At 38.2% G+C, this 25,633-nt stretch overlaps 1 protein-coding gene and 1 non-coding gene across 3 annotated transcripts in view; both read right to left on the bottom strand.

Annotated features, from left to right (window-relative positions):
• Positions 1 to 4,885: 4,885 nt before the first annotated feature.
• The window catches only part of IPO7 (importin 7), a 50,795-nt gene continuing 30,047 nt past the window's right edge, over positions 4,886 to 25,633 (bottom strand). Inside the window, exons 12-25 of one of the 2 annotated variants that reach the window (XM_060767093.2) lie at positions 24,877 to 24,993; positions 23,596 to 23,685; positions 22,446 to 22,611; positions 21,111 to 21,271; positions 19,516 to 19,644; positions 17,064 to 17,130; positions 16,507 to 16,632; positions 16,272 to 16,369; positions 14,188 to 14,283; positions 12,797 to 13,017; positions 12,391 to 12,596; positions 11,382 to 11,585; positions 9,233 to 9,349; positions 4,886 to 7,267 (exon numbers count right to left, since the gene is read on the bottom strand). In XM_060767093.2, the coding sequence (XP_060623076.1) occupies positions 7,170 to 7,267; positions 9,233 to 9,349; positions 11,382 to 11,585; positions 12,391 to 12,596; positions 12,797 to 13,017; positions 14,188 to 14,283; positions 16,272 to 16,369; positions 16,507 to 16,632; positions 17,064 to 17,130; positions 19,516 to 19,644; positions 21,111 to 21,271; positions 22,446 to 22,611; positions 23,596 to 23,685; positions 24,877 to 24,993 (1,896 nt within the window). In that variant the 3' untranslated portion in view covers positions 4,886 to 7,169. Of the gene's footprint in view, positions 7,268 to 9,232; positions 9,350 to 11,381; positions 11,589 to 12,390; positions 12,597 to 12,796; positions 13,018 to 14,187; positions 14,284 to 16,271; positions 16,370 to 16,506; positions 16,633 to 17,063; positions 17,131 to 19,515; positions 19,645 to 21,110; positions 21,272 to 22,445; positions 22,612 to 23,595; positions 23,686 to 24,876; positions 24,994 to 25,633 lie in introns of both variants that reach the window. The other variant, XM_060767090.2, reaches the window with a different exon arrangement.
• On the bottom strand, positions 15,361 to 15,541 carry LOC132762256 (small nucleolar RNA SNORA23). Its single transcript, XR_009630142.2, has one exon. It is a non-coding gene; the product is annotated as a small nucleolar RNA SNORA23 (small nucleolar RNA).

Below are 25,633 nucleotides of genomic sequence, written 5' to 3'. Positions count from 1 at the left end.
CAGTTAAAAGTGGTGTCAAACTGCATTAATTGTATAGATGCACTCTTGACTTTAGATGCCAAGAGCAGCATCCCCATTCTACCTAGCTAGTCCTTAATTAAAAAGAAAACGTGTGCTTATGTACATAGTTTTAAGTATATTTTGTTCTTTGACTGTTCATTAGTCCTTGAGTGTATCATTTACTATATGGGTTGATTTTCCTCATCTCGTGTGCAGATTTTTTTATGGGAAGAATTTATTATATTATACCAGACATCCAATAAAGAAAGCACTTGTAGAGGACGTTGGCATTCTTTCATTTTAAATATATTATTCAAAGTGAGTTTCCAGCTAACTTACGGTACTTTTTTTTATTAAGCAAGTGCAATAATTTCTTTTTCTCCCCAAGTTATTCAAATTGTAAATAATTCTGAAGGAATGAAGTCTTCCTATTTTATAAAAATTGCAGCCAATATACAATCGCATGTTCTATGTTCTATTTTTTTAATTGCTGTGGTTAGTTTAACACCCAAGTTTTGCCAAGTTTTGTGGAGGATAAAAATAACTTGGACATATATACATAATTGCATATAACAACAACACTTTTTATTAGGAGGTAGTTAAGTAACTATTCACTACAGGCAGCAACCAGCCAGGCTTTGAAGCAGCAAGGCCATTAAATGCTAATCAAGGTGGCCAATTGCAACGTTCATACCTACCTCAACAGACGAGTTCTTTCTCCCACCCTGGACATTCCACAGATATATAAACCTCACTTGCCTAGTTTCCAACAGACCTCACAACCTCTGAGAAGGCCTGCCATAGATGTGGGCAAAATGGTTCTGGAACATGGCCATACAGCCTGGAAAACTCACCCAGTAATAAGACTTTATTTATACCCTGCCACCATCTCCCATAGGTACTTGCGGCAGCTTACAAAATAGCACACAAAGATGCCATACATAAAATACATAATAAATAAACATGAAAACAAAACATTACATAAACCAGGTATATAGATTGGACCTCTATTAAAGTAGGATCAGTTAAAAGATCCAAGTAATCAATATAGCAGCCCAACTGAACGTACAGAATGTAAATATAAAGTGCTAAGTGATGAGCAATCAGTTCTAGTTACTGTCTAAATATTATCAAATGCCTGCTGGAAAAACCCAAGTTTTTAACTGTCCTACAGTGTTATAGTGTAGGGCAGGGGTCCTCAAACTAAGGCCCGAGGGCCGGATACAACCCTCCAAGGTCATTCACCCAGCCCTCGTTCAGGCTCAACCTAAATCTGAAATGACTTGAAAGCACACAATAACAATCCCATCTCATCATTTCCACTGAAATACTAATACGTTTATATTTGTTAAAATTGTTCATTTAAATATTCTATTGTTTTTAAGGGGTTTTTTTGCACTACAAATAAGATATGTGCAGTGTGCAAAGGAATTCATTCAAGATTTTTTCCCCAAATTATCATCTGGCCCTCCAACAGTTTGAGGGACGGTGACCTGGCCCTCGGGTTAAAAAGTTTGGGGACTCCTGGTGTAGGGGCTTGTCTAAGTTCATTGGGGAGGGTGTTCCAGAGCTGGGGGGCCACCACCGAGAAGGCCCTTGAAAAGGGGTCCTGGAAACACTTATAACAAAGTGTCAAAAGTAAGTGAAAATGTTTTTCAGCAGTGAAATTGGCTTTTAGGCAAATTTTGGCAGTGGGCAGGGAGGTCCAAATATATTGTTAACATTAGTATCAAGAAGATATCTCACTTTCCTATAATGTTATAACCTATTCCTGATATAATCTACAAACTTTAGGTTTGATTACAAATTGAATGTTTCCTATTGTTTTCCTTCATTTTGGAAATGAAACCAATTATTAAAGCACATGAAATGTCTTTTAAGATTATTGCACTTCTGGAATTCCTAGGGAATATATTTTTAACATACAAATGATTATCCAGCTAAGAATAGCTACTTAACTACCTCCTAATAAGCAGAGTGATTAATATACAGTGATTCTTTGACTTACAAGTGATCCAACTTCTGGGTTTTTTGAGATATAAGCTGTCACTCTACTGCTTTTTTGCTTTGATATCTGAGCCGAGATCTAAGTTATGAACTATCATGATAGTACACCACCCACCATCTTGGGAGCAGCCCTGAGAGAGCTTGAATCTTTGTCATGAAGCATGAGGCACACAGTAGAACTTGGATCTTTGTGGTTGCAAGTAGCACTCTGAAGGCAGACATTGAGCTGTGTCTTAAGCCCCAATTACACTCATCGAGTGCAGTTTGAAACTCCAGCTTGTATTTGGCAGCGTGTTGCTTTTCACTCTTCAATTTTTGTAACCGATTTCTATTTTAGAAAGGAAGGTAATGAAAGCACAAGCCTAGAATTTCATTGTGGAATTAATGCACTTTGATACCACTTTATCAATTACTTTGGAATCATGAGTGCTGTAAGTTTTACAAGGGCTTTTTTCCTTCTCTGCTAGAGAGGTCTGGTATCTCACCAAACAACAAACTCCAGGATTCTGAAATCAATGACCTAAGTTGAGTTGCTAGTCTTAATGAAATAGACCTGTTAAATCAGTGTAAACAATGAAGCCGACATTTAATTGATCTGCTTTAGATAAGGCTCATAATTGGACTGAAGCAAAACAAATGCTTCATTTAGAGTCCCTGTACTAAATAGCTATTAATGGCAGAGAGTGTAACATCTTTCCCACATTTCCCGTTTCTGCCTCAAGAAAGGTTAAGTGGCTATATCTTCCTATTGGATTCTCGTGAGATTAAAATTCTGCAGTATTGTTTCCATAAGCAAATGGCATCACTGGAATGGCAGACTCACATCCTTGGGTGTTTGTCATTGTAAGGAGCATTTGTTTGTTCTGTATCTGATAATTCAGCCTTTACCATCACAATCTAATAATTTTATTCCCATCATTGCATTACAACATATCCGTAATGCAGTCCTGACTGGTCTGATTTGGCATTATTTCCCAGCCTGCCTTTGGGATTCTTTCAAACCCATCATCCCCTCCCCTTTTGCACATGGATGTGTCATTGTAACTTTAGGGAGCAGCACTCTGATTTATCAGTCTTTGCTACCTGTTCATTTGATATTTTAAAAATAATGATAAACATTACACCCACACAAAGGTAATTTTTAATTGTTCACGCTTTAAAATCACAACTGCATACACTAGGAATAATTTTGTTGAGAGCATTATTAGTAGTTTGAGTACTGGATTATACCTGGTCAGCCATGAGCACCCAGTGGGTGACTGGGCAAATCACTCTCAGCTTGCAAAGGCAAAACAAATCTTGCCAAGAAAACCCTGTAAAAGGTGTCTTCGGATCCTCACAAGTTAGAAACAAATTGAAGGCACACAGCAGCAATTATGTTGGTCTTAAATTTGCAAAAGCCACTTGTTTCTGAAGATACAAAACCAGGATATGTTATATATAAAATTACTGTGACAGCTGAAGGGAATACATCATGGATAGGGTATACGTAAATTTCCAGATATTGGGCAACACAGTACTGGGATGCAAAACGACCAATTGCAACTCAACATTCAAGAGGCTGAGTTTCTCTGTCCCTTAATGTGTTTTCTTTCTTATAAGGCTCAGCTTTAATCAACTAAGTAAGAAAATACCTGAATATGATTGAGTTTGGAAGAGTATATCCACTGAATCAATGCAATGTAGGTGTATTTGTATTTTCAGGTTCCTGTTGAATAGGTCTCTTCTAATTTTGATTGAAGCACTGTAGCTGTTTTGGACTTCCAGCAGTGCCAATAGATCTGGAAAGTAAAGTCCAAAATACCTGAGTGGTCTGAGACAGAAAACTACTCATTGCTATAGGTAGTAAATACACCTGTTTATGTACTGATTCAGTTCCAATTTCATATATCAGCACACAACTGCCCATCCTTTTTAAAAGGTCATTCAGAACAAAACACTGCCACACTTATTCTTAGATTATCTTTAGCCCTATAGAGGAAGTTATATTGTAAAAATGAAATCAAACCTCGCACTGAGATACTTAGAAGTAGTGCTCTAACCCAGGTATCACTCCTGAGAGATGGCCATTCAGCCTGTTTGAGGAGCTCCAGACAAAGAGTCCACCACTCTGAGGCAGTCCATTCCAGTATTAGACTTGCTTTACTACTAAGCTGCAGAATCGCCTTCTCCTGTATACTCCACCTTGGACACTTAGATCCTCTTACTCCAACCAGCCAGAACCTGACCACGTAATGACCAAATGAGCTGCCAGAATTTAAGACACAATTAAAGACTCTCTCTCTTCTGGCAGGCCTACCAAGTCAACTTTAAACTATGAATTTTAAATTTTTACATTTTATTAGTACTGGTGTTTTAATATTTTTATGGTCCTTCGTTTTTAATCTACGTAAGTATGTTGCACCCTGCCTTGAGCCAGAGAGAGAGCCATGTAACATATAATATCATCATAATCACTTTTACTACTACTACTACTACTATAGTTGTCTCCACAAAATGTGTTTCTACAATATGCTAGATAGCTATGCCAGCAGGAAAAAACAAAAATTCCCAAAAATACCTATGAAAAGAACTATTTAAAAACTATAATTTGGTTAAATGTAGATTTAGTTAATTTTAAATTTTGGTAAAAACTTCCAGTTGACCAGTACTAACGTAACATTACAGACAAAAGGATAGCAAACACTGGAGAAATAATTTGGTGCCCCTGCAATTAGTTTTTAGGATTTGTGTGATTCCTTTTGCCCTTAAAACTTGTTTTTCAACTGAAATATCTAATGGTCATATTTGAAAATCTAGTCAACAAACACGGATCACAAAATTGTTTACTAGACATGAAACGAACTTGAAAGAACAGCAACAAAGTTTACAAGACAGATTGAGGAACTCAACTTTATTGTGCTAGTTTGCCCAGAACCTGAATGCAAAATTGGATGGATGGAAGATGCCCCTCTCTTAAGCAGCTAGGTAAGGGATTACAGTAGCCTGCTTCCTATGAAATCTACATTTTGGCAAAGTCTGGAGTCAGAAAAAGCATAAATGAAAAGGGACAGCCCTTGGTCTGGCTTGAGACAAGTTGAGAGGTAGGTATTCTACTGGGAACCTTAATTCCAAGCAACCCCAAAATGTATACATAAGAAAACAAACACACATCACACAAATTGATTTTCTGAAGACTGCATTTTTGAATATCATAATATAGAAGTTCATTTCAATTTCACTTTTATAGATAAAAATTCAATTTCCAACCTGCCCTTAAAATTTTTGGAGGCTTACATTAAAATTAAGGTAGCTTGTTCAGTATTAGTTGTAACAGCAAATGACATTAAATATAAAACAGACAGGAGAAATAAACATTTTACTTAAAAGATTTGACACCAGTGATCAAGGCAAATCAAGAAATTCAGCATTTAAGATTTTATTTTCATATTTATTTTGTAGATGGGGCATTAAGCAGTCACATCATTTTGATGTTGGCTTCTTCCTATAATTATTTCAATAGTGGTCCCAGTAGGGGGTAGTTCACTGCCTTTCTAAGTTAAAATGCTAGCTACTATACCTGTAGGCAAGAATATAACAAGGGAGAAAGAATGGTTGCTTGAAAAATGGGACTTGGAAACCCTGAAGCCATTTCAGATAATCACATTTGTTTAATAAGCCACAAAACAGTCAGCCTTTATCTGAACACAGCGCCCCTTTTGTACAAGCAACAATACTACCAGATGTATCTATAGATTCCTGTTTCATACAAGCTGGGAGACTGCAGTTAACAACTTTGAAAAAGCCAGGAATTTAAATCACAAAACTGATTTCAGGATTCTGGCTCGTCCCAAGCATGGTACACCAAAGTTCCCAACACCCACAAAATAGGGCTCTAGGTAATGAACAGATTTCCTGGGTAAATGTGGCTTGTTCAAAGGTGCTACACGAGTGTGCCAGGCTTTTTATCTAGGCTTTCTAAACCAGAATGATTGTCTGAACTGGACCACTGTCCTAGCTGGATCAGGCAAATGAAAGAATGTCAATTTTTAGGTGTCTTACAGATGGGTTGAGGAGATGATGTTAAAACCTCCATCCGGGTGCTGGAAAAGGAGTAAGGTTGAGAATAAACATTCCCAAATACGGGAATAAAACCTCAAATCAGGTCCAACCCAAGTTAGCCAAATTATTTTTAATAGTTTGCCTATGTAGATGTTTCACCACCACACTTCAAAATACACTCCTGTAAAAGCAGAACTTCATGTCAGATTTCACATGCTGCTGAGAAAATGAACTCCCATCTCAAACATGAAGGTTTCTGTATTCAAATGTCCACGTGTACATTGACAGCTTTAAGAAAAAAACAAAGGACACAAAAGGTGTTGCTATTTTTTTCTTTTTTAGCAGCAATGAAATACCACTAACCCCTTTTTACATAACCAAATTCAAGTCACAACCAGTGGTGACTGCACCACAAAGTCACCAGGTACAAAACTGCTAGTTTTAAATTAATAACTTGAAATTTTCCCCAGAACATCCCTTTTTTTAATAAAACAAACAATTTGCTATTTTTGTACATAGGCTAGCAGGCTTGTTTCAATATGAAAGTGCTAAATCATTTACAGATTTAATCAGTTATGTAGTGCTACAATAAGTGTCCAATATTCTACATATGAACAATCCTGATAAATGGAAATGATGGAAGTGTTAAGTAAGGCTATCCAATTACTTTATGTACATTAGAAGAATAGATACCCAGCGGGGGGGAGGTAATGGGGAAAAGATTGGGCAAATACTCAGTCCCACAGGTGTAAAAATTAAATTGGCCTTCTAGCTTTTGTACTGTAAATGAGACCTTTCCAACAGTCCTGCAGCCAATGCCTTTTTTTCTTCATAGAAAGGAAGCTGCCTTCATGACATTCCCTCTTGATTTCTGATTTCCACAGCGTGTCATTTGAAGCTCAAGTGTCAGGTTCTTCCTATCTTCATAAACCCTTCTTTCCAGTATTAGGTTGCATGATCAAGTCCCACTTCCTGGGTTGGCTTTTCTTTTTTAAACGTTCAATCTACCAATTCATTTAGAGTGAGCTGTAGATAACATGAACCAGTTCTGGAACCACTATATTGGGAGGAACACAAGCTCTTCACTACAATCACACAGTAGGAGGAAAAGTAGTGATAATTCAATTCATTCCTGGGGCTGGACCACCGAAATTGAATGAACTTGGCACAACTGGAGCATTGAACTTGTACCCACCATGCTTTTCAATCATTTTGGATTCTGAAAGAGTAAAGAAAATCAAGTCAATCAAGTTTCACAAACTTTATCTATACAGACTGCATCATTCTTGACTCGTGATTTTTACTACAAATGAGTCTGTTTTATTAAAGCTTAAGACACCCACAACAAATATACAAGAGAAATGTACTTCTTGTTTAAAAACGTATTAAAAAGAGTACTGCAAAATCTGAGGAAGGGGAATAACAGGGCAGACGTGTTGGGGGGGGGGGGTTGGAATGAATGGCCCACGAGGTCTCTTCCAACTCTATCCATTCTATGATATACCTGCTGTTGCCTGGGAATGGAGTTCAACATAAAACTACACCTTGAGAGGGGGGAGGTCTACTGAGTCTTACCGTTGAAGATGCTAGGAAATACATTTTTACTTTCTCAGGTTACAGACCCCCAAGATAGTTGACATAAAGTATTTGTTCTCAGGTAAAACAATTTACACCTACAGTATCTCTAATGCCCCTCCAGTCATTCCTTGAAAGCTTGAATAAGAACGGGAGATCCTCACCATCTTTCTGGAAAATGCATTCATTACTGAATTTCAATAACTGGGTTTTACAAATTATCTATTGAATAGTAATATTTACAACTTATTCAATAGATCTGTTAGAGATCACAAGGAGCATTCCAGCCCAACTCTCTGCCATGCAGGAAAACACAACCAAAGTACCCCCGACAAATGGCAATCCAGCGGATGAAGTTCCACCATGCTCCAAGGCATCCATATATTCTACTGCGGAACAGCTCTTACTCACAGGAAGTTCTTCCTAATGTTTAGGTGGAATCTCTTTCTCTGCTATTTGAATCCATTGCTCCCTGTCCTAGTCTCTAGAGAAGGAGTCCTCAAAACTTTTTAAACAGAGGGCCAGGTCACAGTCCCTCAAACTTTTGGAGGGCCGGCTTATAATTTGAAAAAAAAAGAAAAAAAAGAAAGAATTCTTATGCACGCTGCACATATCTTATTTGTAGTGCAAAAAACCCCGCTTAAAACAGTACAGAAATTAAAATGAAGAACAATTTTAACAAATAGCCATCTGTCAGGGGTGCTTTGAATGCAATATTCCTGCTTCTTGGCAGGGGGTTGGACTGGATGGCCTGTGAGGTCTTTTCCAACTCTATGATTCTATGAAATATAAACTTATTAGTATTTCAATGGGAAGTGTGGGCCTGCTTTTGGCTGATGAAATAGGATTGTTTTTGTTGTTGTGCGCTTTCGTTTCAGACTTAGGTTGACCCTGAGCGAGGGCCAGGTTAATGACCTTGGAGGGCCATACTCGGCCCTCGGGCCTTAGTTTGAGGACCCCTGCTCTAGAGCAGCAGAAAACAAGCTTGTCAGCTCCTCAATGTGATATCCTTTCAAATGTATGATATATTACCATTGCCTGTCCTAGCTTTAATAGCTGCTACCATTTCTTTTGTAAAATGCTTCCAATCAAGATTATGTACTAGACTTGGCAGCACTTTTAGCTTCAAATACCAAATGAGAGCTCAGTGGTCAATTCTAGATGTCTCTAGTAAAATGTCAATGATATGTGTAACAGAGTTGCAATTAGGGAGGGAACCACCCAAGCAGAGGATCCTGAATGGAGCTTGGAAAAACAAATTGGGATGGAAAGAGTTAATAGAGAACAATGTAGAGGCTCAGAGGGATCAGATGAAGGAAAACTGGGAAGAAGATGAGAGAACATAGAAGCAAGGCTGGAAGGGCATACAAAAGGAATTATTGAGAGAAAAACTGTGGTGGAGGACGGAAGGATTTGCGTTAAACTTCTTTGATCTCGGAGAGACAGATAAGGAAAAGCAGTATTGTAAATAACAGCTGTCCTAAACCAGAAGGCCTCAGATAAGCAGTTCCTGAGTATGTAGTCCTGTGGTTTCAACGCTTCATTTACTATAGAGGAGGGCCAAACTGCAACACACCATCAACCTCAACTGTTTTTTAAAAAAACTCACCATGGGCTGCTCTTCGTTGATCTGCTAACGTTGCTATATCCTGTAACTGTTTTCTTTGTTCTTCATTAAGACCGCGTGTCAAAGCTTGGTACCACACAGGGTTACGGTTCTGAATTGCTACAGAACAAAGAAAAATGTTGGTCAGGTGAAAAACAGAAATTGTTAACTACTTATTAATTATTGGAAGCTGCCCTAATCATTAATTCCAACTAAAACTATCAATGGTTAACTTCTATAGCTTTAAATAAAAGTTATGCAGAATTTTGACTCATTGGGGTTTTGTTCAGTTCTTGTATGTGGCTTTAAGTGTCTTATAAAATGACATGGAAACAAAGTGAAAGTTTTGGAGGACTTGGGAATCAAAAGACTTGTGTGAGGAAAATAGAATTTGTGGCAGTGGCAAAGTAGGAAGCTACTCTGAAGAGCTTCCTATTCTGCGACTACTTCTACTTTTCTTTTAGCAACTTCTTTCAAACCTAGACATTAAAGTGTCTGTATCTATTAAAATGAAAATAACTACCAAAATGGCATGCATGCTAACATGAGGAAATGAAAAAATAATGCTCTATGCAATGGAGAAGCAAAGGGAGAAGAAAAATGAAAACAGTTCCTCACAAACTGATTTTCCAATTGTCTGCGACTAGTAGACATGGTAGAATTTTGTGAAAGTAGTATGGATCCCATCAAATGGCTGGCATATGTTCTCTCTCCAAAAACGAGTCACCCATAGGACACCATAATTTATTATTTATTTATTTACTTACTTACTGTATTTTTTACCCAAGGCAGTTTACAGAGGCAATATTTCAATGCCCAACAACACCATAAAATACATTTAAAAACATTAACATATAATATAAAACCATAACAAGATCAATAAAAATACAAATCATTAGCGTCTCCTAGTTAAAACATTGTCCAGTCTCATCATTCAGTTGTTCCATTTTCCGATGTCTGTTACACGGCATTTGCAAACACTTGCTTCAAAAGGCCAAGTCTTGACTTTTTTCCGGGATGTTAAAAGGGAGGGAGCCCAATCTAATGTCCCTGGGAAGGGTGTTCCATAGCCACCACTGAGAAGGCCCTACCTGTAACCTGTTCTAATTATTTTTCCATAGTTCTTGACAGGTAAACCTGCTTTCTCACTGAAAAACTTTTTTCCTCACAGCCAACTCACAGTTTCCTTCTTTACCAAGCAGCAGCAAACTTCCTTTCTCTATTTGTCTGGCACCTGGAGCAACACGAAGCCAAGTGCTGATCTCCACCCAAAAATAGTCTTTGTTACCCCTAGACTATCTTGATTCATGTAAAGTCTGCAGGCATCTATGGGAATTTATTTATTTGAGATAGCAAACAACTAGAGGCCATCACTTTGCTTTAAAGTGCTCTTACCCACTTAAGCCAAATGTTTAATTACATCAAAACAACAAGCAATCACACGTATCAAAAGGACATTCTGTGGGATTAGGGGAAGATGCCCATGGGCACCCATTTGTTCAGCCCTGCAGTAGCGAACACAGAGACATGCTTAAGGATACTATTTAATTATATTGTCTTCTTTTCTTTTACTCATACTAACACGCATTTGCATATTATTAGTATCTAATATCTTATATTGATATTATCAGATTTGTTTCCAGGCAGTACAGTACCATCAAGTCAACATCTTGTGACATGACAAGAGCAGGCATAAAGGTACATCAATAGAATTCTAACCTTTACACTCCTTTTTGTATTTCAGGATTCCTAACTAAATAGAGGTAGTAGTTTGAGTGTTGGACAGAGATTTGAATCCCTGCTCAGACATGGAAACCCACCAAGTCACATTCTCAGCATTCAGAGAACATCTCTTACCAAGAAAGCCCTGTGAAAGGTTCACCTTAAAGTCACCTTAAGTTAGAAACAACTTTGTTGTTTGTTTTTAAAAAAAACAGACACAACTGTGATCTTGCTAAATAAAAAGTAGTATTTCTATCAAGAAACAGACAAAAGCTTTATCTCTTTCAACCTGGTCCATATCTCCTGCAATTCCTCGGTATCCTAATGCCAACTAATTTCCCATTAAATCTTCAATTGTATTGACTCATTTTCAACACACACAAAAGAAATAAATATGAGCTTTATGTACACATTATATAATTGTTCTTACTCTGAAAAATTGCTTTAAATATCTGGTACTCATCAATAGGGTTGTCTTCATCATCAATAATGGTTGAATATCCCTCCAAGGCTGTTTCTTCCGCATCATCTTCCTCCCAGTCTTCATCATCCCCATCTTCTCCAGCTTGCTTTGCCAAAATCTCTAAATATTCTTGTCCATCTTCATCAATATCATCTTCATCACTCCCAAGCTCTTCTGTGTGAAAATGCAGAATAAGAAGAATGGCCAAAGCATAGCACTATCATTATAATTCTCGTATGCTGTAATAATTCACTACCTTTTGTCCCTCTGATGGGACAACTATCATGTTCTTACAATGCAGTGAAAACAAATATACTTCATTTACATTAAGGAGCTACAACTATGTAATGAAAACTGAAGACAGATATGTAACTGTAGCTCAAAACAGAGAAACTGGTGAAACAGCCAGAATCATAAGAGGCAGACTCACAGGCTTCTGTGGTTCCAACATCATTTTTGGTTCCCTTTCATGGTTTTTGAATTATCTTTGTCTGATGAATAAGCCAGTGAAGCTTTGAAATCAAACATTATACCTTTGATGCTTTTTTATTGCCCTAATAAGGGTATCACTAATGTGGATTTTGGAAAAAATGATGACATGACAATACAAACAAAAAAAGATACCCTCTTTTTTTTAGAAAGCAAAAGCTGGAAGGCTGAGGAATAGAAATAAGTAAACACTTGGCACGAATAAGTTATTTCCCCTCCAAGAAGTGCTAATAAAAATAGGTGACTGAAAGCAAAGCAAACCAAATTGTAAAAAACACTGGTTTATTGCAGAAAGTGAAAGCATTATGTGAAAAAAAAGCGGCTGCATGTGCAAACATTGGAGTAAACAGAAAACATAGCATTAACTTTTGCTTATAAATGCATTCATGATAAGACATACGAGCCCTAAATATTCACTGGCAAAAATGATCAATTGCACATGGGAAATACTGGCAAATAGCTACCAAGGAGACCAACTTGGCTTTACCTGCATCCTCATCTTCTTCTGCTTCATCATCATCATCACTGTCATTTTCGTGTTCTGCATGGCAAGCATATGCTCTTTTTAAGCCATTAAATAAAAGGATGAAAGCTGGCAGGATCTGGCCTGAAACCTGATTTAGAACTTGTGGTATCTGCTCCAGATCAATAAGAGCACATAAGCCTAGAACACACATTTTTCTATCATGAAGTCTGAAATGCAAAAAGAAAATGTCATATTACGTTAAGTTTCAATTTTAGGAAAAAGAAGCCATTCACAAAAAATGATCAAGGGGGTTGACATGCATTTGTTTCTTGTAATTCCTCCAAACACATACAACTCACATGGAGAGTAGCAATTACATGGATAAGGAGAGATGGGACATGTATATTAGAGATGTCAAGAGGCTTACCCCAAGAAGCAATCAACATCATTAAGCCACTGTGTAATGAAGTGATTTGTAACAGGTTCCACATTATTGGGGAAGCGAAGGTTTTCCAAAGTGTTTAAAAGTAGATGAGGATTGTAATATAGCGCAGCTATAGCAACCTGGAGGCACATTGTTCTCAATTCACTTGTTTTAACTTCTCTGGTCAATCGCTCTAAAGCAGCTTCCACAAATAAAGGTATACACTGAGGAGAGGAAGGAAGTAATTCATAGTTGAGATCACAATACAGGGTGCACATTTTTAAAAGAAAGAACACACCTGAACTCATAACATTCAATATTTAGCCTTTTCACATAGTATGTGCAATGGCTGGTGAATTTATTGCTTGATCTGTTAAAAATAATCACATTGTAAAACTATGCCATGTTGTTAGCAACTTAATGAAATCAAAACTATATACTGAGCATTTTCACCTTAAGACCCAAGCACGCGGTACAGAACTTTCAAAATGTCTAATTTAAGAAAGAAGGAGGTGGTAGGTCCTTCAACCCATTATTTTCCTATTTCCTCATCCATTTTCCCTTCTATTTACTGTGGCAAGTAGGAATCATGAGGTGTTCTTCAGCAGGTTGAGGACATCATGCAATGAATGGATGGTGAAATGGTGTGACTTCTTTGTTGCCATGGGCTCTAAGGCTATTGAAAACGACACATCTAGTATTCAGAATATTGGGACTTGAGAGCACACATAATACATAGTCAAAATGCATAGGCCAATAAGCCATTCAATTGAATGGCTTATTGGCCTATGCATTTTGACTAACCCTGTATGTGTTATTTGAAAAATATAAATGTTCAGTTCCTTAAAACATACACACTTTAAAAACTTAGATGTTTGAAAGTTTGAGCTGATGCATTACTTTTAGTTAATAAACAAACAACTGAAGTATAAAGCAGAGACAAGAAAATATTGAGGTGTGGGGTTACTTTATCAACAAAATGTAATTAGCAGAGAGCAAGTAGAAACTTCAGAAAGTCTCTAGTAAAATTATAGTCCTCCTAAAGGAATTCAAAGACATAGCCATGTTAGTCTGAGATATTACTATACAAAGGGATCTTGCATTTATTTATTTATTTGTTTGTTTGTTTGGGACATTTATATCCCGTCCTATCTCAACCTCCGCAGAGGGACTCAGGGCAGCTATCTGTGGAAGCAGACTTAGTCTATGAAAGCTTATGTTACCAATTGTGTTTTCTCAGTTAGGTTTCAAAGGGTGCTACAAGATCCCATTGTATACTGATAGTCCTACTAACTCCGTGAGACATGCTTGTCTTACTCGTCTGACGACTACATATGTGACTATCATATCTCTTATGTACTTAACTTACAATGACAAAAGTATATTTTTCTTACCTGGTCAATACCACGTCCTTTACATTGTAGAATGATCACTTCTAACAGCTTTGCTGCATGACATTCAGCGTCTTCTCCTGCCACACCTGTAAGGACCTGGGGGTGGGGGTGGAGTAATAGATATATTTTGTTAACGTCAGTAGTGAATGTTCAGCATGATTTACTCTTAACCTTTCTAAGGACATTAAAATGTATATGGCTTCATTAGACTTAGCCATATGAAAAATAGAACCTGCACAACCATAAAGCTGAACTATTGTTTATAGAGGGAGGCCTAAATGCTGCAGGTTTAGAGTTACGCAACACTAAAAGTACACAGGATCTTGTGTGCATCTGTAACTTAATTTACTACTTGTAGGCAATGATCAGGTCACAACATTTTGTCTCAGGCAAATTATGAGTACCAATAGAAAATATCTAACAAGTTTAAGGGCCACAAAGCTACAAAAGACACAAATCTCATCCAGAGGAAATGATCTCCATGAAGAGATTTTGAATTTAGGAAGTAAATCCTTCATGCAGTACACAGACATTTGGCTCCAGTCCATGTAAATATAATAGGGATTTGTGCTTCTTCCTACAAAATTAGATTATCCTAAAAATGGCTAGCACTGTCAGGGTTTGACAGTATTGAAAGACAAAAGAAATAATTAAATAAACACTGAAATATATTTAAGTTCATGTTTATAATATATACTACAATATGAATAGCCTGACTTTCACCCCCCAAAATATTATATTTTATTTTATGCCCCATCTTCCTCCCTATTTGGGTTCAAGATGGCGAACAACCACACAATCTTGTCACAGTTTAAAACAAAGAAAATATTTGGGGGGGGGGGGATTACATAGTACTGTGTGGATATAGATTTAGATATTGTTAAAATATAATAAATACAATTAAAATTAAATTTTAAACTCGCAATCCCACCTTCAACCTCCCCAGCAGTGTGTCCCTCATCCTACCCCAAGGAAATGTCTTTACCTGCTTACAGAAGGCAAGCAGGGATGGGGCCATCCTGATCCCTTTTGGGAGTGAGATTTGTTATCTCCTAAAATTATTACTTGCAGGAATATATTGAAACTTGTTATCATTCAAAAAAACTACACAGAAATCAGCACAGAGATGCATACAAACAGGAGTGATTAAACTGTAGTCTAAACAATTATTCTTTATGTTTGAGAATTTGGAGGCTGATCAGTGGTAAGCATGTCTTTCGACATCACTACATCAGTACTATGAACTCAAGTTGCTCTTTGGCCACAGGAAGTGTGTGAGCGATATAGTCTAAATGCAAAACGCAAATGGACCATACCACTAGACACAGATGAGAAACTATGCACACATGACTGCAGCCAGTTGAACCCTTTGTGGAGGCAAAATGAAAACATACATGACAGGTTGTAATATGGATAAACTAATTACTTACCCCACCATTCTTCATATATGTGAATGGGCAGGGAAAGCTACTCAAAGAGTTATGGTGTAATGGCCCTCAACTTGGTTAAGATTCACTGCTTTTTAAACAACTGTCATGCAGTAAATGAACAGGAGATAACAATTAATGATTAAATTTAAAATCTCAGGTCTTTCAAGAATATAGCTCAATTAAATGTCCACTGAATTGCTGGGTCTTCCAGTGTACCAAATATGAAATAATAATAATAATAATAATAATAATAATAATAATAATACATGCCTCTCCTAACGGCTCAGGGCGGTACAACAAATTAAAAACAACTGAACATATAAATATGTTACTAAATTACATAAGAGCGCACGCGCGCACACACACACACACACGAAAACTTACACCAAACACAGCTACAGAATTGACATACAGTAGTGACAAATCAAAACTCATGATTCAAAGTTCACTGGGTAGGCCTGCCAAAAGGGATGGGTCTTCAATTGCATTTAAAATTCTGACATCTTGTTTACTAGTGGGAACTTTTCCAGCAGGTCATTCCACAGACTTAGGATGGGATACCAAAAAACCGCACACACCTTTTTTATACTAATGAGTTATTTCTATAGGATTTAGCATTTTCACATAGTAAAATACAAATAAAATTAGCCTTACCTTTTTGCACATACTGTAGATCATTTCTAGATACTTTGTGTCAGACAGTAGTGTATCTGTATCGACAGTTACATAGTTATGTAACAGTGGCATCATATCTGTATTTTCAAAGAATAATATGCAGAAGTTATTTAAGACTTCACCTCTTGGTAAGCTATGAAAAGTAAATGATGTTCTGGTAAAAGCACTATCATATCAGTTCTGCAATGAAACAACAAACAGTAAGAAATTTCACCTGTAAAGTAATCGAAACCATCCTGTTGAAAAACTTCAAAGACTAAAGGCAACAGCTGCCACATTTGTGCTGAAACTTGTTGACAGGTCAAACTGTGAGCCAAAGAGAAGATTTCCTCATAAAATTCTGAAAGGGAACAACATACCATTAAACTTGGTTTGATCAAATTAGCAATCTGCATGCAGATTTGCAACATCTGGGAGGAAAATAATAATAATAATAATACTTTATTTATACCCCGCTACCATCTCCCCAAGGGACTCGTTGCGGCTTACATGAGGCCGAGCCCACAAAACATCAGTAATAAAAGCAATAACAACAGTAATACAAAACAATAAAATAAAACTTATAACAGAAGATAAGCAATAAACATTAACAGTAACACAACAATGTTTAAAAACCTATGGCTGGGCCAAATGTGCTGAGCATGAACAGGTGAGATATGACTAGGATAGAGTTTTCGGAGAGGGATGGGGCGTGCAAACAATCCTAGATTACTAATAAAGTGCATTTAGGGACATATTGCTGGGAGTTTCCTTATTCTGGGAAGGCATTACCTAAAACGTGCTGTTGCAAAACTGTTCCAATGACTTGCAAACAGATACCTTCCAACTGTTGGGTAATCTGAAAAAGAAAGTGCGAATAAAATACATAATATGCTTATCAACTATGCTTTAATGCTTGTTTTAAAATAAGCTTTTTTAAAAACTACAAATTTATAGGGCATGATCTAAACTTGCAGCGGTTCTTAAAGTGTGCTCCGTGGAGTCTTCGGGGCTCCATGAGGCATACTGAGGGGCTCCACACTGTCCTCCTTCTGCTCTAAGAGAACGTGGCGGCAGCGCCACTATGCTGCTTTTGTCCTCCTTCCTCTTTCCTCCTCCTGATCCTTCCTTGAGGTCCAGGCACTCCCTGAGACTCAGTGTGTGGCGGTGGCCCAGGGAGCGGCCCTGCTCCTACCAGTACTAAGCAGGAGGGCCCTGCACCATGATCGCTATGGGGGCAATGGGGCACATCCCGGGCCCTGGGCCTACCCACCTGCCTGTCTTCCATTGCCTCCCTCCCTCCGCTCTCTCACCCAACCAGACATTGCAGCCACCACTGAGGAGGAGAAGGAGGAAGCCAAGACCAGGCCACTAGGAGCACCTTGCAACTCCCGGCCTGGATCGCAAAGCCTCGCTGCTGCTCCTTCTCCTCCTGGGAGTGGAAGCACTTTACTTGCTTTTCCTGCACGGTAGAATGGGGTAGGACCAGGTGGCCCCTGGGGCTGCTCCTATTGTTATTATTACAAAGGCTAGGTGGCCATCTGTTGGGGGGTGCTTTGATAGTGCATGGCAAAAGTGGGTTGGTGTTGTGGCTCAGTCTGAGCCTGAGTCTGAATTGTCTGGGTCTTATGCTGGGCCTCTGGGCCTGACTTTCTGCAGGATGACGAGGAGGCTGATGGGTTACAGATTTCTGTACATGTTCCAGACGGGGCGGATAGTGTGACTTCTGAGGAAGAAACAGCAAGTCTGTTTCCCGGAGAAAGGAATGTGCCTTTAGATAAAGATAGTGAAACTCCACAACTGCAGGTGGAGACTCCTTTTGATTCCCAGGGTGATCAGGCCCAGCTGGGCCAAGATAATGAGTTGTCTAGCCTTGAAGATAATAGTGAATTAATGAGTAGAAAGGATCGTTTATACAGTTAAGAGTTCGCAGAAGCACACGCCTTGCCAGCAAACATGAAGCCAAAGGTCAATGCAATGCGTTCATGTCAGGCAAACTTATTTAATGATGAAGCCGACAGGCATTTTCTGTTAGTCCAATGTTGCTCCTTCCTTGTTAACTTCTGTGGAATTACCTTGGCCTTTGTGGAATGCTTCTGGCTTCTTTGAGACTTGGATTTTGATCCTGATGTTAGCTGTCTACCATGGCCTCTTTGACCATTGCTAAGGGATTATGCTTCATGTTATTTGCCTTTGGATCTTGGGAACTTTGCCTTTGCATTTAAGACTCTGTTTTGCCTATTGAACTTTTGCGTCTTTATTTCTCTGTTTTGATTTTGCTTTTTCTCAATAATTTAGACTAGTTATGCATGCTACTGGCTTCAGAGGGCCCTCTTGTTGTGTTCCTTCAAGTAATTTCTGACTTATGGAGACCCTAAGTCATGTGTTTTCTTGGCAAGATTGTTCAGAGAGCTTGCCATTGTCTTCCTCTGGGGTTGAGAGACTGTGACTTGCCCCAGGTCACCCAGTAGGCTCACATGGCCAAGTGGGGAGTCCAAGTCTCATCTCCCAGTGTCCTGGTCCAGTACTGAAAACACTATACCATGCCAGGTCCCTAAGACCTCATCCCTCAAAACGATTTCTCTCAGGTGCCCCTCAACAACCTCTAAAAGGCATGATAAGCAACTCCACCATATTTTTTAGAGTTTCTACTAGCCCAGGACAGGCATTTCCCTCTAGGAATTTATTTATTCTGTATCTAGAACTTTGTATAGTGGATTGTCAGTCATGGTAACTTTCCTTTGGGACTGGAACAGCATGATAGAAATTATGAAATCCTTGCCAATTTTGTTCCTTCAAGTTGCTTATGACTTATGGCAACCCAAAGGTGAATCTACCACAACATTTTCTTGGAAAGTTTTGTTCAGAAGGGATTTGCCATTGCCTTCCTCTGAAACTGAGAAGGTGTGACTTCTCCAAGACCCCCACCCAGTTGGTTTCCATGCCCCATGGTTATGTGGACCCTGGTCTCCGCAATATTAATCCAATGCTCAAACCACTATACCATGCTGGCTCTTTTTGTATCACTATCCAATGTAGTCACATTCATACCAGGTGAATCATCCACTTTATAGCTGTATTATCTTGTTGGGTTTATGAGCCTTGGAATGGCAAGCTAATTACATACTCCTTTCTGAACCAAGATGCTAACTGGGTATAAGAGTTAAAAAAAACTCCACGTAATTACTCCTGTTGGATTTCTACTATTTTAACTGCTGAAGCACTACTACAAACCCATTCTTACCTCTTTGTGATCTTCAACTACACTAAGGAGTGTATCAATTGTATTCAAGATGCCCATAGCTGTTACTGCTTTGTCATCACTGCCTTCTTCATCTGGTCCTGTTTGAATCACTTGGTTGAAAGTCATTGCCTTCAAAAAGGAAAAACCATGTAAAGAATAAGTTCAGGTCTTTGCTTTTTGGGCTTTACTATTAACTTCAATAGGTATGTAATTCTTTATGCCCCTGAGAACAAAAAGAGGTAAATGAAACTGTAGGACTAATGGAAGACAACTGGACAACAAAATATTTAAGTATTAGAAAGTGCGTAACCAGAATTTATACTACCACGCTGTGTTTCACACCCAGGAACTCTTTAGTTCATCATTCTATTTCCACAGTAGTCAACAAGTTGCCCACAACATACTGCAGTCCATATTCTCCAGCAACTAGTACTGAAACTCAAACTGCCTCGCTGATATCATCAAGACCAGTTGCTATTGATAGCCTTATCCTCCGCGAACGTATTAATTCCCTTTTAAAACGCCCAAGTTTATTTATTTATTTTATTTATTATTTGAACTTATATGCTGCCACTTCCCTGGGGCTCGGAGCGGCTTACAAGCATAGCTAAAATCTAACAAAATTTAAAAGCAATTTTAAAACAATTTAAAAACAGCAATATTAAACATTAAAAGCCTGTCGAAACAGGTATGTCTTACATGCCCTGCGGAAAGCTGTTAAGTCCCGCAGGGCACGGACTTCAGGTGGCAGAGTATTCCAGAGTGATGGTGCCACTGCTGTGAAGGCTCTGCGTCTGGTTGCTGTTAGACGCAAGGTCTTGACATTGGGGACTTCCAATAGATCTTGGTCCTCAGAACGGAAGGATCTCTGCGGTTGGTAGGGGGTGAGGCGGTCCCTCAGGTACATCGGCCCCAGACCATGCAAGGCCTTAAAGGTGAGTACCATCACTCTGAAAGTGATCCGGTGCTCAATTAGTAACCAATGCAGCTGTAGTAAGATTGGTGTTATATGGCATCTTATCGGAATTCCCGCAAGAAGCCGAGCAGCTGCATTTTGTACCAACTTGAGCTGCATTTTGTACCAAGTTGGTGACCAGCCACACATCTGGTGCAATTTAATGCTACACCACCTATATGAAATATTTCCTTTTATTTGTCTTAAAAATTCTACCATAATTCAAATGGTCTGTGGTTTACAAATATACTAAAAGTAGCTGCAGGGATCCAAATAAACCACATTGTTTAAATCATATTTCTATCAACAAGAAAAAATATATATGTGGAAGAAGATGGAAGACTTCAAATTTCTACTGTAAAAGCACTCATAACAATCACAACTTTTTGAGCACAGAGCCAATACAATCACTGCTCCTTTCATCATTAATGTTGCAGCAGATTTTTTTAATGTGGGGTGTTGTACTTTTATTCTGTGTTATCTCTTAAATGCTTTTAAAATGTTAAAAATTAATGTTTTAAATAAGATAGTTTGACTCTTTCTAATCTCTCTGTGAATATAAATAAGAACTTACAAGAAAATGTCATCTGAATGTTACAACATGTGTTGTAATGCAATATAGGCAATAGACCAGACTTACCAAATGCTGGGTCATCTCTACTGCAATAGGAGTAACCTCTTCACTGTATTCACAGATCATTTTCTGAATTACGTTGGTAAGATCATCATTCTCGGTCTCTCTAATAATATGAAGAAGAGCCTGCATCACAGGCCTAATGAATGGAGTAATATATTCCTTAGCTGCAAAGCAAGCAAGAAGAGAGAAATACTCTCAGTGCATTAAGTTATTATTGTGTTTATTCATATCCTGCTTTTTTTCTCCATATGGAGGCTCAAAGAGACCCACAAGTAAAGAACTGCAATACAACTTAAAATATACAAATATTTAAGCATTAAAACAGTATTTAACATCATTAGAAACATAAAATCACAGCACCCTCTGGCAATCTTAACAACCTTCTTCTTTAAATTCCTGTTTGAATAAAACGTTTTTAACCTGCCGCCTGAAGGACAGCAGAGAGGTGGCCATTCTGGCTTTCATGGGCAGGGAGTTCCAGAGTCCAGGAGCAGTCACTGAGAAGGCCCGCTCTCTTGTTCCCATCAATTGAGCTTGAGATGGCAGTGGGACCAAGAGAAGGACCTCTCCTGAAGATCTCAGGGCCAGGGCAGGTTCGTATAAAGGGATGCAGTCAGCCAAATAGCCTGGACCTGAACCTGGATTACTGTAACACATCCTACATGGGTCTTCCTATAGAAGCCAGACTCTTGTAGCCAAACTGTTGACTGGACCTGGTTACAGAGGACATATAACTTTCTTTGTTGAAAAAGTGCCACTGGCTACTGGTTCATTTTTAGGTTCAAATCAAGATGCTGGTTGTGAACTATAAACGCACTATGGTTCCAATAGTTGACTTGCATCCAAACTATTGGAAAAATTGCCCTTATATGAACCTGCCAAAGTCCTAAGATTCTCGAGGAAGGCTTTTCTCACAGCCCCACTGGCAGGTGCAATGGAGACAGCTTTCTTGAAGGCTGCTTCCAAGCTGCAAAACTCCCTGCCGTGAGAAATTATCCTGTCCTATCTTGCCAAGAAAATACTGTGATATGATTGCCATAAGTCAGAAATGACTTAAAGGCATACAACAACAACAACAACAACCCTAGAAACAAATAAAGATTTATTTCAGGTGAACTCATTTCAATATCCTTGTTTTACAGTACAGCAATTACTGTAATGACTGTTAGATTAATGTGCAAAGCTCTCTTAAGTCCCAATTTTGAGAGAAAGGCAGGGTGCCAAAAACAGAAAAAGGAGGAGGAAGGAGGAGGAAGAAGGAAAGCAAGAGGAGGAGACTTTCAGTTGTCTATACATGCTATATGTAAACTTCAGTGAGGTTAATATAAGAAACAGTACCTCTCTCTTGATTACTAATCAAAACCTGCAGAGCGATGGCAGCTTCCACCTTGACAGGCATTTCTCTGTCATCAATGAGGCATCTTCTTGTGAGCTCAAGTGCTGTCTGCAGATTTTGGTCACTTTTAAACTTAACTTCACAGAAATAGTGAAGAACCCAGCAAGCCTAGAGAATGTGGAAAGCAAGGAGTAAAGACATAAACACAGATCTGTTTTGAGCTGTCAAAACTATGAATAAAAATGAAAAAAGCATAAATTTCACTGTAATTTTTTATTTTCTTTCTTCTTTTACACAGACTTGTTGGAGAAATGTGAGGCTTGACAGTGCCATTAGAAATCATAAGGCAATTTACTATGGTCACAATTTGCTCTTAGGCTACAGGAAGGATGTGAGCAACATTGTCTAAATGCAGATTACCTATGAACCATGCTACTAGGCACAGCTATGCAGACATAACTATTGCTGTCAATCTCCTTCATTTGATGAAAGAGAAAAGTTAAAGGGCCATCTACAGCTTAAAAAGATGAAATAATTCCATAGCTCTAATGGGAAGAAATAACTAGATCAATCGACTGTGACACTGCTTTTATGGATAGAAAGAAAACACTTAAAACTATACGGATTGTCTAAACTTGAGAAGAGAAACGTTCCTCCTAGATGATTACATTTAAAGATAATTTACGCTACTTATTCCAGAAAATGATCACTGATATCATGGAAATTAACTGTAGTGTGGACACTGTCAGGAAGAGCAATGCCTTAAATCTAATTGTTAGTCCCAGCCAAATGAATGAGAACCCCACAAATCAATACCTGTGTAAATTTCAACTGATTCAATCTAGTCTGGACTAATACCTGGTTTTAGGTTTGAATTATACTATGCCCAGATCATTGTCACTACTGCCCTAGCAAAAGTCATTTGGGACTTGGAAAACAAAAAAATTACACCATGTTACTCCCCTAAGCTTTGGTTCCATCCAACATTTGATTAATATCAGTTACCCAACCAATATAATCCACCCTCCATTATGTCACATTGCATATTTCTCAAAACAGCTATGTAAGGTTACTCCTTTTGACTGGATATCTTCATAAAGAAGATCGTATTGGGAAAAGAACAGAGGAGGTTGTATGCGGCATTGCACTTACCCGTGCTCTCATATAACCTAGTTCACTGCTGAAGAGAGGAAAGACATGATTCTGCAGCATGTACTCCATTTGATCTTTGTATATCTTTTTCTGTTGGGAGTATTAAGACAATAGTAGATCATGTTTTTGTTTTACAGATAGAAGTACGTGTCTTATGAGAATTACTTCCAGTTGAACATCTTATTCATTTTGTGAACCTTAATGTATAGGCAATTTTAAAATAAGAATATACTAAGCTATAGATAATGAAACATACATCTGATGAAATTTAGTGGCAGTTTTTAAGATTTTAGAAAGTTAACAGTAAATGTCCAACTTCTGGATCAAGAGCTGGTTAATCCACACCAGTGCCAGTTATACAAAATGTATGAATTCAAAACAGATAACTTGTGGCATTTAACACACTAGGCATACATCTATTGAAACCATTCTTTATTCTCCCCTTTCAAGTGAAGTAGATGTGCATTAACCTCCAAACTAGCAGTAAATCTAATTTCACTATCTGTGTTTCAGAGGGCTACTTATTCAAGTGCTACACTACTCCCCCCCCCCGAGGGGGTGGGGCTTAAAGGCTTTGCTATCAAGGTTTGATAAATGCTGGCTTCGGTTAGCAATCAGAAGATAATTATGGTAGCCACTAATCCTCCCTCCATCTAAAGGGGAATATAGTATTTTATTTCCTTTTGTGCTGAAGTGTGGATAATGCACCAGCATCTTGCTATTTCCAAGATGTGCAAAATTAAGAAAATGACCCCTCTTCCAAATTCTCTGGATGTATCAGAGATCTGGTGAAAAATATGAGGTCATCCCTCAATTCATGATTAGCTCTGAAGAAGAGAAAGTACAAGATTTCTGTCACAACTTCTTGCTCAATCCTTAATTGCCATATTCCAGTCTTCATCCAAGGTTATCTATGCATGTTGGAAGTCTATCAAAAAAGCTTTCATACATTGGATGACTGGACCTAACATATGAGGACACATCTAGCTCAACAATAAGGAAATTCTTCTAAACACAACCTATAAAATCTCAAGCCTTTACCATCTGGAAGAGATGGAAAAGCAGCCCAAAAGTGACACCCACCCCCCAGCAACAGCACAATACTAATTCATACTTCAATAAATAAAGAGGTTGCCATGGGATTAGGTTTGGCTATAATTATTCTAGCAAACAAGATGTGGTTAACATATTTCTTCCCAGTGTCATCTTTATGTAATTGAAATATGTCACTCCGAGGGTAAGCAGAAAAAAATTCAAAAGAGAAACTCTACAGGCACTTACTTTCAGGAGTATTTCAGCTAAAGAACCAATCATGTGCAAAGCTCCATCTTTTTTGCGAGGATCAGCATTTGGTTCTGTGAGAATCTGGTAACAAAAGCCCATAGTCTTTTGCAGAACCTAGTGTAAGATTTTAAAAAAACAACAATGGATCATGAATGAAAACATTTATAACTAATATTGTAACTTGAACATTTCCTAATCTAGGGTATTCTCACTTACTTTCTCATCCTCCCTTCCAATTTATAAACATTGCTCAGCTACTATATAGGTAAAACCCTTACACCAATGGTTTCCAACCTTTTTTTGACCAGGGACCACTCTCCAACATTAGTGCCATAAAGGTTGCGAATCAGTTTTTGGTCAACTTTAGATTCATTTGGTTATTTGGGGTGCTGATTCAGAATATTGCATTGGATAGACCACATCAGCTCTAGTTTCTGATACAGAACATATGCCACCCAGTAGTCGCTATTTGCTTGCTCATAGAAAACCATATTAAATAAGTCTTGGCACTATAAGAGAGTTTTGCAAGACCAGTTGCTCTCGCTGAAACAGTGTAGTAACGGTGAGGCCGCGGACAATATTTTAGTTCTTGTGGACCACTGGTGGTCCACGGTCCACAGGTTGGGAACCACTGTCTTATACTAAATAAACAGCATTAAAATTGCCTGCTTGCATTATATTTAAAGGAGATAATGAAATGTACATTACAGGGAGTCCTAACTTCCTCAGAAACACTTTCATATTACAAATGCTA

The sequence above is a fragment of the Anolis sagrei genome, chromosome 1 (assembly GCF_037176765.1).
Source record: "Anolis sagrei isolate rAnoSag1 chromosome 1, rAnoSag1.mat, whole genome shotgun sequence".
Lineage (NCBI taxonomy): Eukaryota > Metazoa > Chordata > Lepidosauria > Squamata > Dactyloidae > Anolis > Anolis sagrei.
The sequence above is the reverse complement of the archived record's forward strand: the minus strand, read 5'-3'. Positions and strand labels throughout refer to the sequence as shown.